General features: G+C 40.7%; 1 protein-coding gene and 1 pseudogene across 2 annotated transcripts; one reads left to right on the top strand and one right to left on the bottom strand.

Moving 5' to 3' along the window:
• Positions 1–1,539: 1,539 nt before the first annotated feature.
• Positions 1,540–9,179, top strand: LOC111327282 (uncharacterized; annotated as a pseudogene). Its single transcript, XR_016002439.1, has 8 exons — positions 1,540–1,762; positions 1,948–2,117; positions 2,214–2,383; positions 2,587–2,734; positions 2,946–2,990; positions 3,485–3,667; positions 5,508–5,675; positions 8,318–9,179. The product of XR_016002439.1 is annotated as an uncharacterized LOC111327282 (transcript).
• Positions 9,180–11,776: 2,597 nt separating this feature from the next.
• Positions 11,777–14,117, bottom strand: LOC111327280 (uncharacterized). The gene has a single exon (XM_088726016.1). It carries the CDS (start codon positions 13,835–13,837, stop codon positions 13,070–13,072), a length of 768 nt encoding a protein of 255 aa, XP_088582142.1. The 5' UTR covers positions 13,838–14,117; the 3' UTR covers positions 11,777–13,069.
• Positions 14,118–14,201: the final 84 nt, after the last annotated feature.

Below are 14,201 nucleotides of genomic sequence, written 5' to 3'. Positions count from 1 at the left end.
GTATCAGCGAATGCGCCTTTGAATGCTTTAACAATCACAAATGTCTCTCCGTCAACTTCGGTGTTCAAAACCAAGGAGAACACATTTTTCAGCTGATAAACACCGATATGTTTGACCAGCCGAATTATCTCAGCGTAAAGGTCATTTAGACAAGGATCGTGTTTTTACACTCTTTGGAGGACCATGTAGAAAATGACACCGCTTATTAACATAGTCGTTCCATTCTAAAGTGGCTGTTCAATGCTAGCAGTGCAAAGTATAAATTATTCATAAAGGTATCGGCAGGTCTTCCACGAAGATATCAATGAGCATCGTTTCCTCTTTTTTTGTGCTGTGATGTGCAACAATGAAACCCTCGACATTTGCACGCAAGTAATGCCTTCGTGGGAAGTATAATTTGTAAGCTCACACAATGTTGTGCTTTCAAACTGTGATGACACCCAAGTTAAACGAGGATATGAAATGCTTTTCTATGTTACCCAAGGAAATCTAAGTGATTACGGTAAATACGAGAAAGTGATAGTGGACAGCATTAATGGCTGAGTAACCTAAGGTATCTTTTGTTTCAGTTTATTGAGTCTTCGTAACAGTAGAGATCAGGAAGAAGAAAAACTTTAATAAATGGCAGCCTTACTATAATATCACTGCTTTTTATGACCCCATCCATTACTCCTCACAGACCCCCCCCCCCCCATACTTCTTATCTCATTTGCCGTCCCCTGACGCAATTACTAAAAGTTTTGTTCTGTTCTGTATTTTAGGTGTAACGTCACATTAACCACTGCATTTACTCAGCCAGTAAAATTCAATGATAGCCATATCATTACCCAGCTATTTTTACTCAGCCAGTAAAATTCAATGATAGTCACATATCATTACCCAGCTATTTTTACTCAGCCAGTAAAATTCAGTGATGTCACATATCATTACCCAGCTATTTTTACTCAGCCAGTAAAATTCAGTGATGTCACATATCATTACCCAGCTATTTTTACTCAGCCAGTAAAATTCAATGATAGTCACATATCATTACCCAGCTATTTTTACTCAGCCAGTAAAATTCAATGATAGTCACATATCATTACCCAGCTATTTTTACTCAGCCAGTAAAATTCAATGATAGTCACATATCATGATCATTACCCAGCTATTTTTACTCAGCCAGTAAAATTCAATGATAGTCACATATCATTACCCAGCTATTTTTACTCAGCCAGTAAAATTCAATGATAGTCACATATCATTACCCAGCTATTTTTACTCAGCCAGTAAAATTCAATGATAGTCACATATCATTACCCAGCTATTTTTACTCAGCCAGTAAATATTCAATGATAGTCACATATCATTACCCAGCTATTTTTACTCAGCCAGTAAAATTCAATGATAGTCATATATCATTACCCAGCTATTTTTACTCAGCCAGTAAAATTCAATGATAGTCACATATCATTACCCAGCTATTTTTACTCAGCCAGTAAAATTCAATGATAGTCACATATCATTACCCAGCTATTTTTACTCAGCCAGTAAAATTCAATGATAGTCACATATCATTACCCAGCTATTTTTACTCAGCCAGTAAAATTCAATGATAGTCATATGATTACCCAGCTATTTCCGAATTATCAAATTGTAACACTGAGCAACAACTGCAGTCTGACATGTCGACAACAAGAGATTGGTTACGGAGGAATTTTGGCTCTGAGAGCAAAATCAGCGAACATCGATGGGACTTCAATAATATCAACAACTGGAAAAGGTCCTCTGCATATATGCTGTCGCTTCGAAAAAACTCCTTATAAGTATATTTTTAGTTATATCGGTATATAAGGGGCAAATGCTCGAAAGATGCTCAAGTGTTGCAGCTAGTAATAGTCAAACCAAGTGAATTTTGGTGGGAATGGTTTTAACTACACAACGTTTATCTTTAATCTTCTTTCGTAGGATTTCAAGGCAGACAAGGCGGTGACTCTCGGGGTGGGGGGGGGGGTATGGTGGTGAGTCTTTCTTATACCTTCAAACAGGAACCAATGGGAAAGGAGGAGATCTTTATGGAGCCTCATGGGCTATCAATACACACGGGATCAGAGAAGGAGGTGCAGGAGATAGTGATAGTCAATTCTACTACGTTTCTTTGATAGAAACGGATTATAAAACATAGTGGTTCGATAATCGTATCTCTTAATGATTGTAATGATGTTGTTATTTAGCCTTGCAATGGGGTCCTGGAGGATACAACGCCGGAGGGGGAGGAAGGGATTCTGCAGTCAATAACAATGACAGTGCGGGTGGAGGGGGAGGAGGTGGACACTTTTCTGGTGATGGGGGAGGGGATGGTGGAACTGGTTGTACCAACAAAGAAGGAACAGCTTCAACTGTTGTAAGTAAATTTTTCCTTTTTCAATTGCTTTTCTTTTCCGTTTGTCTCTTTGCTATACTGCCAAATTTGCTTTTACAGTAGCTAGCATTATTGTTTGCGATGCTTCTGTCAAAGCTATAATCTTGGGTATTGCGTTGAAACAAAATCAATAATTTACATTCAAAAAGACTCCTGATTATTTCTTTAAAACCTTACATTTGAAGATTGGCACTTACACCGGGGGTGGAGGAGTGGCGAGATGCCCAGGGGGTGATGGTGGGGACGGAGGTCAGCAAGGCCAGCCTGTTCAGGGTAAATATGTGAGTGCTTATGGCGGAACATCTGGGACTGAGAGCAGAGGAGGAGAGGGAGGTGAACATTTAACCGATCCCCTGTAACATTTCCACGTCAATAATTTCTTTCGAACCTAAAGGAATCGTACTGAACCGCAAGAATCACTTCTGACCTAGTCTTGCCATTTCAAGTTCTCGCTGAAATTTTAGGGCTCCAGCTGCTTTACCCCATCGATAGGCTAGCAGTGCGCACATGCTCGATGTTATGGTGAAGACCTTTTTCTTTTCAGGGGATTTATCGCGTAACACATATCATGGTGGTGGCAGAGGAGGAAGTAAAACCATACATGACCGTTTTTAAGTTTCTTCATAGTACCTTCTCTCGGTGATCATAAACTCTAGGTAGGTGCTTCTAAAATGATATCCTGCAAGAGGTGAAAGTAGATTTCTTATTTCCACAAGGTCTCAGGTTAGATTCAACGTAACATCCACTGGGATATTGACCATAGCAAATAGTCCTTTAATGGAGTAATCTTGAAAGAAAAGATTGTGTGATACACACAGACATTGGAACTTGACGTCTTTATAAATCATCCATTCCCTTTTTAATACTTTAAAAGGCCCAAAGTAAAATTACACTGCCAATTGCACTAATAGAAACACTCAGATCAATCACTTTGTTTAGGAGGTTTAATATGCGATACAGTTTTGAAACAAGGTACAAAACCTCTGCTCTTGGTTTACCATACTGGTTAACGAGGATATGCTAAGCTCAACTAACTAATTTTCCTATGATATTAACTGGCGATTATGTTCAATTACGTCCTAGGTGGAATGTAATTTGGCAGCACAGACTTCACCAAGCGACGGGGCTACAGTGGGGGAGGGGGTGGTAGAGGCGGTTCTGCTATTAACGATGATCACAACCCAGGGGGGAGGGGAGGAAATGAAGGTGGTCTGGTGTATCTCCTAGTAGAAGAACTGACCCTTGATGGAAAAATTGAATCGAAAGGTAGGACTAAAGGTATACCACAACTGGCAACGTCACCAAATGATTAACACCATCAAAAACGCATGTCACAGTCGGAGACAGCATGGTAAGCGTCTTTGGTTGGGAGGTGGGGTAAAAGGGAAAACGGGAGAAAGGGGAGGCATTCCTGTCGTACAACCCCTTCCCCTTCATCTCCTCCTTTTGCAACAGCTACGAATGCTATTTAGTTATACTAAGTTATCAGCCTGTCACAAAAGCTTTTTGCTAAAGTTAGACTCGTTTACACCGATTTTAGCAGAAAATGGACAAATTTGTAGCTGACCCTATGGAGTATTGACAGTAATAATAATAATAAAAGATTTACACCGCGCTAGTATCCTACTGTTCAAAGGCGCCTACAAAAACTTTAACATTAACACTTAAGACAGCTAATATTAATTCTAAAAGGCTTTTGTAAAAAGAAAAGTTTTTAATCTACTTTTAAAAACAGACACAGACTGAGCATTTCTAATTTCACATGGCAAAGCATTCCATAATGATGGTGCTGCTACAGAGAAGGATCTTGTGCCATATGTTTTTAAGTTATAGGATGGAGAAACCAGAAGGTGCTTGGATGATGAGCGTAGTTGACGCGATGGGTTGTAAGATGTAAGCAAATCGCAAATGTACGACGATGCCAAGTTGTTAAGTGCCTTGTAGGTTATAAGTAATATCTTAAAAATAATACGTTGATTAACGGGAAGCCAATGAAGATTAAAAAGAACTGGCGTAATATGATCATCCTTTTTTGTAAGTGTGACGAGGCGTGCCGCGGCACTCTGGGCGTGTTGTAGCTTTTATAGTGTAGGCTGGTAGGCCATACAAAAGGGAATTACAGTAATCTAGCTTCGAAGATACAAACATATGAACCAGCAATTCAGTAGTGGTCGCTGAAAGATATTTCCTGATATAGCTAATATTTCGCAAATGATAAAATGAAAATTTGCAAATGTCAGTAAAATGATCATTAAAGCAAAAATGGCTATCAAACATAGTGCCGATATTCCTCGCCTTTTGCACGGAATGAATAGTCTCACCAGCAACTGAAATTTCGTGAAGGAGTGGTCTTGGAAGATGTTTAGCGGAGATCACCAATAATTCAGTTTTCTCTTTATTTAATTTAAGGCTGATAATACAAAAAAAAAAATGCCATTCCAAAAGATGAGAGTAATTTATATCACTCTGACAGTTTATTCAATCATTCTCCGATGTTCTCGCTGTTTCGGGTTTTTATAATTGTCGCGTTCCCGATGCCGCAGACACGTGGTGTTGTGCACCGGAGTTCGCCAGTATAACCACAGTGTTGAACTTTAGACAAGTAGCAGCATCAAACTCTTCATTCACTTAGTCTGGCAGTCTTTGTACAGCACAGGCGGTAAAAACTATAGAACGGATACATAAAGGTTCGATATAAGGAAAACCGAAAGACTACGAAACTAGAAATAATAAAAATGAGGAATATTACAAGCGTAATTTACATCGGATCTTGACTCTGGGGTAGAGAACTCCTAAACTCCGTTCGGCTCCGAAATGGTTTCGCTACAATGACTCCTCGCAACTCAACTACTCCCTGATAGAAGGCGAATTTAGTTCTAACACTTTGACGTAGGGGAAGTAGAAATGAATGGTGCTTTGTGTAGCTAGCTTCGAGCGGATATTCGCTAGTCACGGAATAGAAATCAAACAAAGCGCGCTAACAAATTTAATGGAAAGTCATCGAAAGTTTCTTAGTGTCTTTGTGCTAAAATCGGAAGAGTTACAAAAGTAAAAAAGATTAGAGTTCGTATCCGTAAACGTGACAATAATCATGTTAATCCTCCAGGACAATCAGGGGAATGCCTTAACATGAAGGCACACAGATCTGCTCCCGGGGACAGTGGTGCAGGTGGAAACGTAGTCATCATAACTAAATCATTAAATGGCAATCCGAACAACAAAATTGAAGTCGAAGGTGGTATCCCTGTGGATTGTGCTTTTGGAACTGGAGGAGGTAAGCTAAATCCCCTTTCAACCCCACCCCATTATTAATGAGTTTTGAACTGCATTTGCTTGTCTATTCAAAGGAGAAAAACATCCATTAACACTGACTCACCGACTGTCTGCCTGATTGACTGACTGACCCCCCACTGACTGACTGACTGATTCTCTGACTGACTGACTGACTGACTGACTGACTGACTGACTGCTGACCGAATGAGTGACCAACTAAGAAACTGATTTTAAAGTTCTGATGTGATTCATAAGTTGGTAAGTTCGAGGTAACTGGCTTACTTGAAGGGAAAGTACGGTCTAGAAAAAGTTTATCTCAATTAGAAGACTTTTTCTTCGGGAGTTCGAAAATAACTGCCATTTTTTCTAGTTTGCTTTGTATTAGCGACAAGAGCGCTTCGAAGTTGCCCATTTTTACTACTTTCGTGGTTAGAAAAACGCCATCTTGGATATTACGTCATTGTGAGGTAGCAATAGTCAAACTTAGTTCGGCACTTTGTCCTTGTTGACAAGTTTGACCTTTTGTGAAAACAATTTCTAATACTCCCAATAGTGGAAATGAGGTAAACTGTCCTGTTGTTGAATGTCAAATACATACTAGAATTCAAAAGGAAAAGGTGTAAGCCTCTACAAGCTACCGGAAAGTGAAATATTAAAGAAAAGTTAGCGGGCAAAAGTGACCCGCGACGACGGCTTGCCGAACCCTGTAAAACCTCAGAACTTCCAATACGAAGACTTCCAGCGAGATATACAGGCATAAAAGTTTTCCTTGTTGACCTTTGCTTTGAACTGAAAGCTATACTTACCTTTTCCATATTCAACACAACTCTCAGTTATTTATTCTACGAGTTTTTTCAAAGCATTTTATTGTAAGCGAATAAATTGAAGCTCATACTGGTGGTAAACTGTGTGTGGTAAATTTTCAGTCTCCACCCTTGACCAAAGCCGATTTCCAACATCATGCGCTTTACCAAGCGGTGCACAAATATATCTTGTCTTTCCTAAGTCTGATATGAGTCCATCGAGTACATTTTCTTTACCCCAACAGTCACATTCTCCGCGGAGGAAAAACTACCGTGATGACATTTAATACATCGCTAGCAAATTATCAAGATCAAGACAAACACGTTTGCGACGAATTAACAATTATCCTTCGTCAGGCAGGCGCCTATATTTCACTATATCATATCGATTGGACACGATTAAATTAATATGAAAATATTTATGTCTTCGAACCAACTACTTGACGTAATTATGCAGTGCTGATGCTCTGGAAAGAAATCGAAAGTTTCAATTATATTGACAGAGGCGATTTTCCGGGGCGCGTCGATAATAACAAAGCTCTACTTCTCATAAGTAGCGACATTCAGTCAAACATTTTAGAACGAAAAATATTGCGTTGAAGCTAATTCTAAGCAATAAAGATGAAAAACAACTTTGAAAATTAAAGGTAAATGCTGAAACAAACAAATTTAATTCGTAACAATTAACTTCTGCCTTTTTTCAGCGTTAATTTTGGCAGCTAAGTGTTTGAAATCAATTTTTGTCAGTGTTTACGCCTACGAAGAATGATCTTCAAGTCTATCATTTCTAACTTGTTGCATGCCAACTGGGGCTGATATTAGTTCCAAATGGCTCGTGTTCCGTTATACACCGAAGCTGGGTTCCTGTAACTGCAAAAATAGTTCGTCTCAATCCGAGGTAGCAGTGTAAAATGAATCCGTAGCGGGCACTGCGGTCTTCTTTAGCAAAGTCATCACTCCACAGCTGGGATTTGTTTGAGGAAAAAACCTTTGCCTTTCGAATTGAGTCGGTGTCCTAGTACATTTCATTCTTAGGAGGATACATTCTCGTTTTCCGTAGGTTTCTCTTGACAGTTGCCGCAAGAGAACCACTCGCGATTTCCAAGACGTGAGCGACGAAGGGCTAACGCTCGAAACGTCAGCTTTTGTAATCATTACGGTGGCCAATTTACCATTTCAACTTTGTTGATATATCCAAATTATTTCGTTACTCCCACCGACGCAGCCCCAAACAGTTTCTTTCGAAACTATCAGCCTTTATTCATTAGCGACTGAGTGGGTCGACTTTTCTTCTTGAAATTCATTTTCTTGACCTTCTCTCTGTCTTTCTCCCCAACAGAAGTATCTCCTTCCCCTGAAGACGAGCCATGTTTCGTTTGAAACATAAATGGATGTACTACATCCTCTCGCTAGATTACTATCCAAGTAGAGAATTCAATAGGTGGCGCCCCCATCGCCGCACTTTTCCTTGTTTACATCCACTTCAGCAAGAGATATAATTTATATAATTTAGCATGTTTGACTATTGCTACGTCATAACAAAGATGGCTGTTTTCAATTTGAAAATGCCGATTTTGGGAACGTAATTGTTCGCAACTAAAACACTTTTAACTCAAATGAATAGCCAGTTAGGACAATGCAAGCAAGGAACTTTTGATCAAAGTAAACTTTTTCTAGACCATACTTTCCCTTTAATCATTGACTCACTCACCGATTCCCTGACTGACTCACTGACTGCTGACCGAATGACCGTTCTACTAAGAAACTGACTTCAAAGTTCTGATGCTCTTCTTAAGTTGGTAGACTCGAGGTATTGAATAAGTTTTTTCTCGTCATCTAGGTGGCGGAGGAGGCGTGGGCCGCTGGCTAATAAAAACAGAAGACTCATTAATTATTTACTTCTGGACAATGATCAATATTTCAAGAAACAAAGACAGTCCTTGGACATACATTCGAGGACAAATGAGATGAGTCATTCCTAAGTCCTAAGTAAAAGACACCTTGTCACACCCCTCTATGTTTCTCGTCAACCAAGCAATCTTTAGCGTCCTGTAAATCAGTCTCTAGCCTTTTGAGCACACTGACCTACATTCAAATAAAAGTTCATAGCATGTACTAAAGGAAAATGACCAATTTAGCAGTCTACAAAAAAGGATGCAAATGGTTATACTCCACCGATATCGCTTCAATCAACATACCTGAGTGATCACTGTTGATATAGTCGAGACAGAGCTGAATAGCGTATACACGTGCACTAAGTTTTGGCGCTGAAAACGGAGTTTGATTCGTTTGCATGGTTGACAAGAATAACACTTCTTCTCTATGGAGGCTAGTGCCTCTAAGCATACCGTAAATCCTCTCTTAAGCCTCTCCTATAATAAGCCTCCCTCTGTTAAGCCTCTCCGCCCCTCCCCCTCAAAAAACAAACATTCAAAAAAACACTCCATTCCAGTAAGTACGATAAATTTATTTAAGTAATGTAATTTTAGTTTGTCATTTAAAATTGATTATGGTGATTGATTTGATTGATTTTATCATGTTGGCATCAATAGATTACGGTAAACTGACTTTACATAAGACTTGACCTAGCATTTTGACTTTTCCAATTTGGTAAATGAAAAGATGTAAAATGCGAACAAGTTTTGAATAAATACGTTATATCACATCCTATTGTATCCAAGTAGTGAACATCGGGCTAAATAAATAAGCCCCCCCCCCACCTCTAATAAGCCACCCCCCCCCCCAAAGTACCTGAAATAAGGAAGCTCCCCTGGGGGCCTATTAGAGGATTTACGGTATGTTACTTACCATGAACTGCTTTCCAATTGATAATAACATTCTGAAGTTGCCGAATTGTGAATTCTTCCCCCCCCCCCCACACACACACACACACACACACACACACACACACACACACACCCACCCCCACTCCCTCAACTATAAAAATATGTGATATAAATACAGTCAAGCCGAGGTAAGCAATACACAGTGTTTTCCACTGACAGCTCAATCATGATCATTTCCAAGGAAAGAGCAGCCACACTTTACCAACAGATTTCAACTGACGTGCAAAGATCGCTGGGCAAGAAATTGATTGCAAATGTCCAACCATGCCCTGGAGATGTCATCTTGGATTTAGGCTGCGGCACCGGAGAGTTGTCGGCTTATCTGGCGGAGCTTGTAGGGCGAGGTGGAAAAGTGGTAGCCGTCGACCCTGACATTTCTCGGATAAAATTGGCCCAGGAATCACACGGAGAAATCAGTAATCTTGCCATTCACGAAGGAAGCGCCTCAAACTTTCCAGGAATGGATTCAGAGTGTTACGACATCGTATTATGCAACTTTGTCCTTCACTGGATTCAGGACAAACAAGAAGCCTTCAGGAACATGTTTCAGAGCTTTAAACCAGGCGGGAAAATTTTGGTATCGTACGGAGATTCATTGGCTATCATGTTTGAGCGCTTTTTTAAAGAACTCATCCCAGAGAACTGTGACGCTTTACTTAGCAAGTGGAACTTCGTGAAGAAGTCAAAGATTGAAGAGATGTGTGCAGCTGTCGGCTTTGATATCGTAAAGAGTTACGACGTGAAAAATGATGCCTATGTATTCAAAAACAAAGAAGGTATGATTTCGTTTTTCTGGGCAAGTTCTCACGGCGCATTTGATCCGCAGCTGATAACGAAGGACAGACTGGCAAGTTTCTGTGCTCAGTATACAAGTGGGGAAAACTCTTCACCATTTAAGTTGTATCCTGGTGAAGGTGATTGTTATTGTGTGTTGGTCGCAGCCAAACCGGTGTAAAGAGAATAGTTTACAGCTGCAGGCTTCTTTGGAGCTTGCTAACTTAATCATTTCTTTGATTGTTATGGACCTTCATTTTTTAATGTATCTCGACATATGGCTGGAAACTTATGATTAGAACTTTGCTTTATTCCCATTGTATCAGAAAATCGATAGGTAGCTGTTAAAAAAGTTTTAGTATAGATATGGCATTTTCAAACATATTTCACAACCTGTGAACAGAAAACTGTCTGCCTTGAATGTAAATTTAGGTTGCACAATATAACCTTCTGCCTTTTTGCTGTGCAAACAGAAATAGAACTTCCTTTCTTCCCCGAAAATCCTCCACCCCCTTCCCCTCCCCTCCCAGGCGATAAGTAATGACTTGTCCTTTATCAGAGGAAACTGATGCTTCCAAGCATGATCTCAACAGAGGTCGTAGATTGTATCAATATATCGCAGCTTGAGTGTCTGTTACAGATGTTCTTATCATACAAGCCACGTTTTTACCTCCAGGCCGCACGAGTCTTCTATTTATTTTATTTATTTAATCACTTTCACCAGAATGTTGTGAGGGTCGCACAACAGAGCGAGGCTCCCACCCCAGGGAAGGACATCCATCACGTAGTAATCTCGTGTGTGGAAAATTAACGCCTCCCACCCCAACCCTGCGGGAGACGGGACCTCCATTTATTCGTCCCTATCCGAGATGACTAGAATATCTAACCATTTCTTGATGTTCTAGAAAGGTAGCAAATTCTTCTCAATTATTTTAAGACCCTGAGTGTTGGTCCGGCTGGGGCTCGAACCCTCGACCTCCCGCACAACGGTCCAGCGCTCTATCCATTGAGCTAACCGGGAGGCGGTTCACCTTTACCTTAAAAGACTTATTGTTGGCAGTCATGCTTAAGGACACGGAGAGTCGCCCGTGACTCCGCAGTGACTGTAAAAATTAGAGGTAAATAAGAGCCTACGAGCAGCCGTCCTCGTCATTTGCCTTTCAATAAACAAGCGTTTCTTCGTATGCAGAAAGATTAAAGGCCTTATTAAGCAAGACGAGTGACCGAGAGGTCTGTGTGTTTCTTCAGAGGTTAAGTTAAGTTATCGCTGTGTCGTGTGTAGGACATTCAAGTGCGGTGTTGACATAACTTTTATATTTATGTCTGATTGATGCAATTAGTTTTTAAATACCTGAACTATCACGCAAATAAATAAAAGCTAGTTGTATATTCTTTATATTCGGTTTATATAGTATCCTACTAGTATATCCTTCGCGCGTTTTTGGGAGGTGAATAATGAAGGATATTCGCAGTTTGAGTAGCAAATCAGGGCGCGCCTATCCACTGTGTTGTTATAGACTTAATCTATCTACCGTATTCCCGCGAATACTCACGTACTAATAAGCGCCCTTCCCCAAATAAGCGCCCACCCCCCAGGCCATAGTGTCAAACAAACGCCCCTTTCGAATTGGCTCCCCCACCCACCCCCCTTCTCCTCTAACTTACTTTAACAGTTGAGATACAAAGAAAGCCTGCCACTTTGTTTATAACTTTGAAGTTTCAACTACATCGGAATGAGTACAGAAGTATAGTTTTATTTTCATCAAGTCACCTCCAGTTTTTTCTATCTTTATGTGCTTACTGCTCTTTTAAATTTTATCTCATTGCCGTGTTTTGGTGAACGCCATTACCTTCTCAGGAGCAACTAGACTAACCATTCTCTAGTGTTCAAGGACCGGTTATCTCTACTCTAATAAACTTGGTGGGATGCTTTGGAAGAAAACAGTTAATACCAAATAATCGCCCCTCCTTTTAGCAGACATTTTAAATAAGTGCCTAGGCGCTTATTCGAGGAAATACAGTATCTGATTATAGCCCACTATTAAATTTTGCGCGAATTTTATTTGCTCATTAAGTCACGAGGTGCACACTCTCCCCCCTTGCCCCCCGCTAATTTTGTACTCAGCACAATATTTTCTTGCTCTTACTCTCTCTCATCTCTCTCTCTCTCATCTCTCTTTCTCTCTCTCATCTCTCTCTCTCTCATCTCTCTCTCTCTCTCTCTCTCTCATCTCTCTCTCTCTCTCTCATCTCTCTCTCATCTCTCTCTCTCATCTCTCTCTCTCTCATCTCTCTCTCTCTCTCTCTCTCTCATCTCTCTCTCTCTCTCATCTCTCTCTCTCTCTCTTTCTCTCTCTCTCTCCCTCTCTCTCATCTCTCTGTCTCTCTCTCCCCCTTTCTCTCATCTCTCTCTCTCTCCCCCTCTCTCATCTCTCTCTCTCTCTCCCCCTCTCTCTCATCTCTCTCTCTCTCCCCCTCTCTCTCATCTCTCTCTCTCTCTCCCCCTCTCTCTCATATCTCTCTCTCTCTCCCTCTCTCTCATTTCTCTCTCTCTCCCCCTCTCTCTCTCTCTCTCTCTCCCTCTCTCTCATCTCTCTCTCTCTCTCCCCCTCTCTCTCATTCCTCTCTCATTCTCTCTTATTTCACCCTGATTGGAGTACAATCCGGTTTTAGTGGTCAGTTTAATCGATAAATCCTTATCTTAAAAAGTACCTACTTGTTAAATTGAGGTGCAAATATATGTATGGTGTATTTTTGTCAACACTGAAATAGGAATCGAGAAAGAAGATCAACAACATATTTTCATCGTGGGAGGGCACAATTTGAATCAAAACAATATGCTAATTATACAGTTAGAACTTCCATCTCAAAACCGACCACTCTACAAAGAGCTGAAATGAATTCTTTTAAAAAGTCCGGCTTTAACAGTATTTCTAGCAGACGCTGACCGCGTGGGTTTAGGCCGCTTCTGTTCACTGTGTCCGGTATTCCGGCTTCATTGCGAAAAGTTTGCTCACCCTGCTACTAGCAGTGAAGTCGAACGGCGGGTTTCCGAGCTTTTCCAACAGTTGCTGAATTCTTTCTTGGGTTACAAGCTGTAGATCGAATACTCCATGGGATGTGCCGACCAACCACTGAAGAAGGCTTTCCACGCTAGGATAAACAACCGTTTTATCATAGGCGTAATAGCTGCTCACCACGTTGAATCCTGCTGAACGACACATGCGATCTATATTATCTCTGATCTCGAAGTCAAACATTTTGTTGAATCTCTCTGCTGTCTCCGGGTTCAACACTTCAAATGAGGTAGTTATAAAGGGAAGTTGGGCGTCCATGTAATGTATGGCAATTTTCCCACCAACTTTTAAACTGTTAAACATGTTCCTGAATGCTCTGTCCTTGTCTGGTATCCAGTGAAACACACAATTGGAGAAAATCAGGTCGTACTTTTCAGATCCGATGCCTTCAAAATCATCAGAGTTCCCTTCCACAAAGAATAGGTTCTTCACATGACGATGAGTTTCCTTGGCCAAATTCAGTCGATTGGAATCAGGATCGACACCAATAACGTATCCATGTGGTCCCACCAGTTCAGCAAGGTAGGTAGATAGCTCACCAGTACCACAGCCTAAATCCAAGATGGCATCTCCGGGTTGTGGAAGTACGTCCTTATCGATGTACGTTTTACCACCTTCCAATTGTACGGTAGCTGAGCTTTGCTGATAAGATATGGCAGCCATGATAACAGACCTGAGATAGTAGTAGTTGGGCTTCTTTCTGCATTTATAGAGTAGCGTTTCACGGTCGTCTGACGTCACTCGCCCACGCAAGAGCGATTTAAATTACGAAGGTCAAAACGTGACTTTAGTTTCGATGCTGGCTGGTGCACGGATACGTGTCTGTGATTGTGTATCACAGAAACATAAAACATTCCAAAAACAAACGTTTCTTTTGTTTCTATCGTGCATGGCATGGGAACTCTAACGAGATATAGTAATCATACCCACTAAAAGACCTCATTCCCTCATTCCAATGTTCAAAAACGTGATTGACCTGAGAGGTCACGCCAAAAATAATTAACTAATAGTAAGCTTTTCAACCTAA

This window comes from Stylophora pistillata, chromosome 6 (assembly GCF_964205215.1).
Source record: "Stylophora pistillata chromosome 6, jaStyPist1.2, whole genome shotgun sequence".
Lineage (NCBI taxonomy): Eukaryota > Metazoa > Cnidaria > Anthozoa > Scleractinia > Pocilloporidae > Stylophora > Stylophora pistillata.
This window is presented reverse-complemented; position numbering and strand designations above follow the sequence as displayed.

Bases quoted from the DNA above. Each gene is read 5' to 3' on its own strand.
- LOC111327280 (XM_088726016.1), bottom strand. From the start codon at position 13,837: ATGGCTGCCATATCTTATCAGCAAAGCTCAGCTACCGTACAATTGGAA.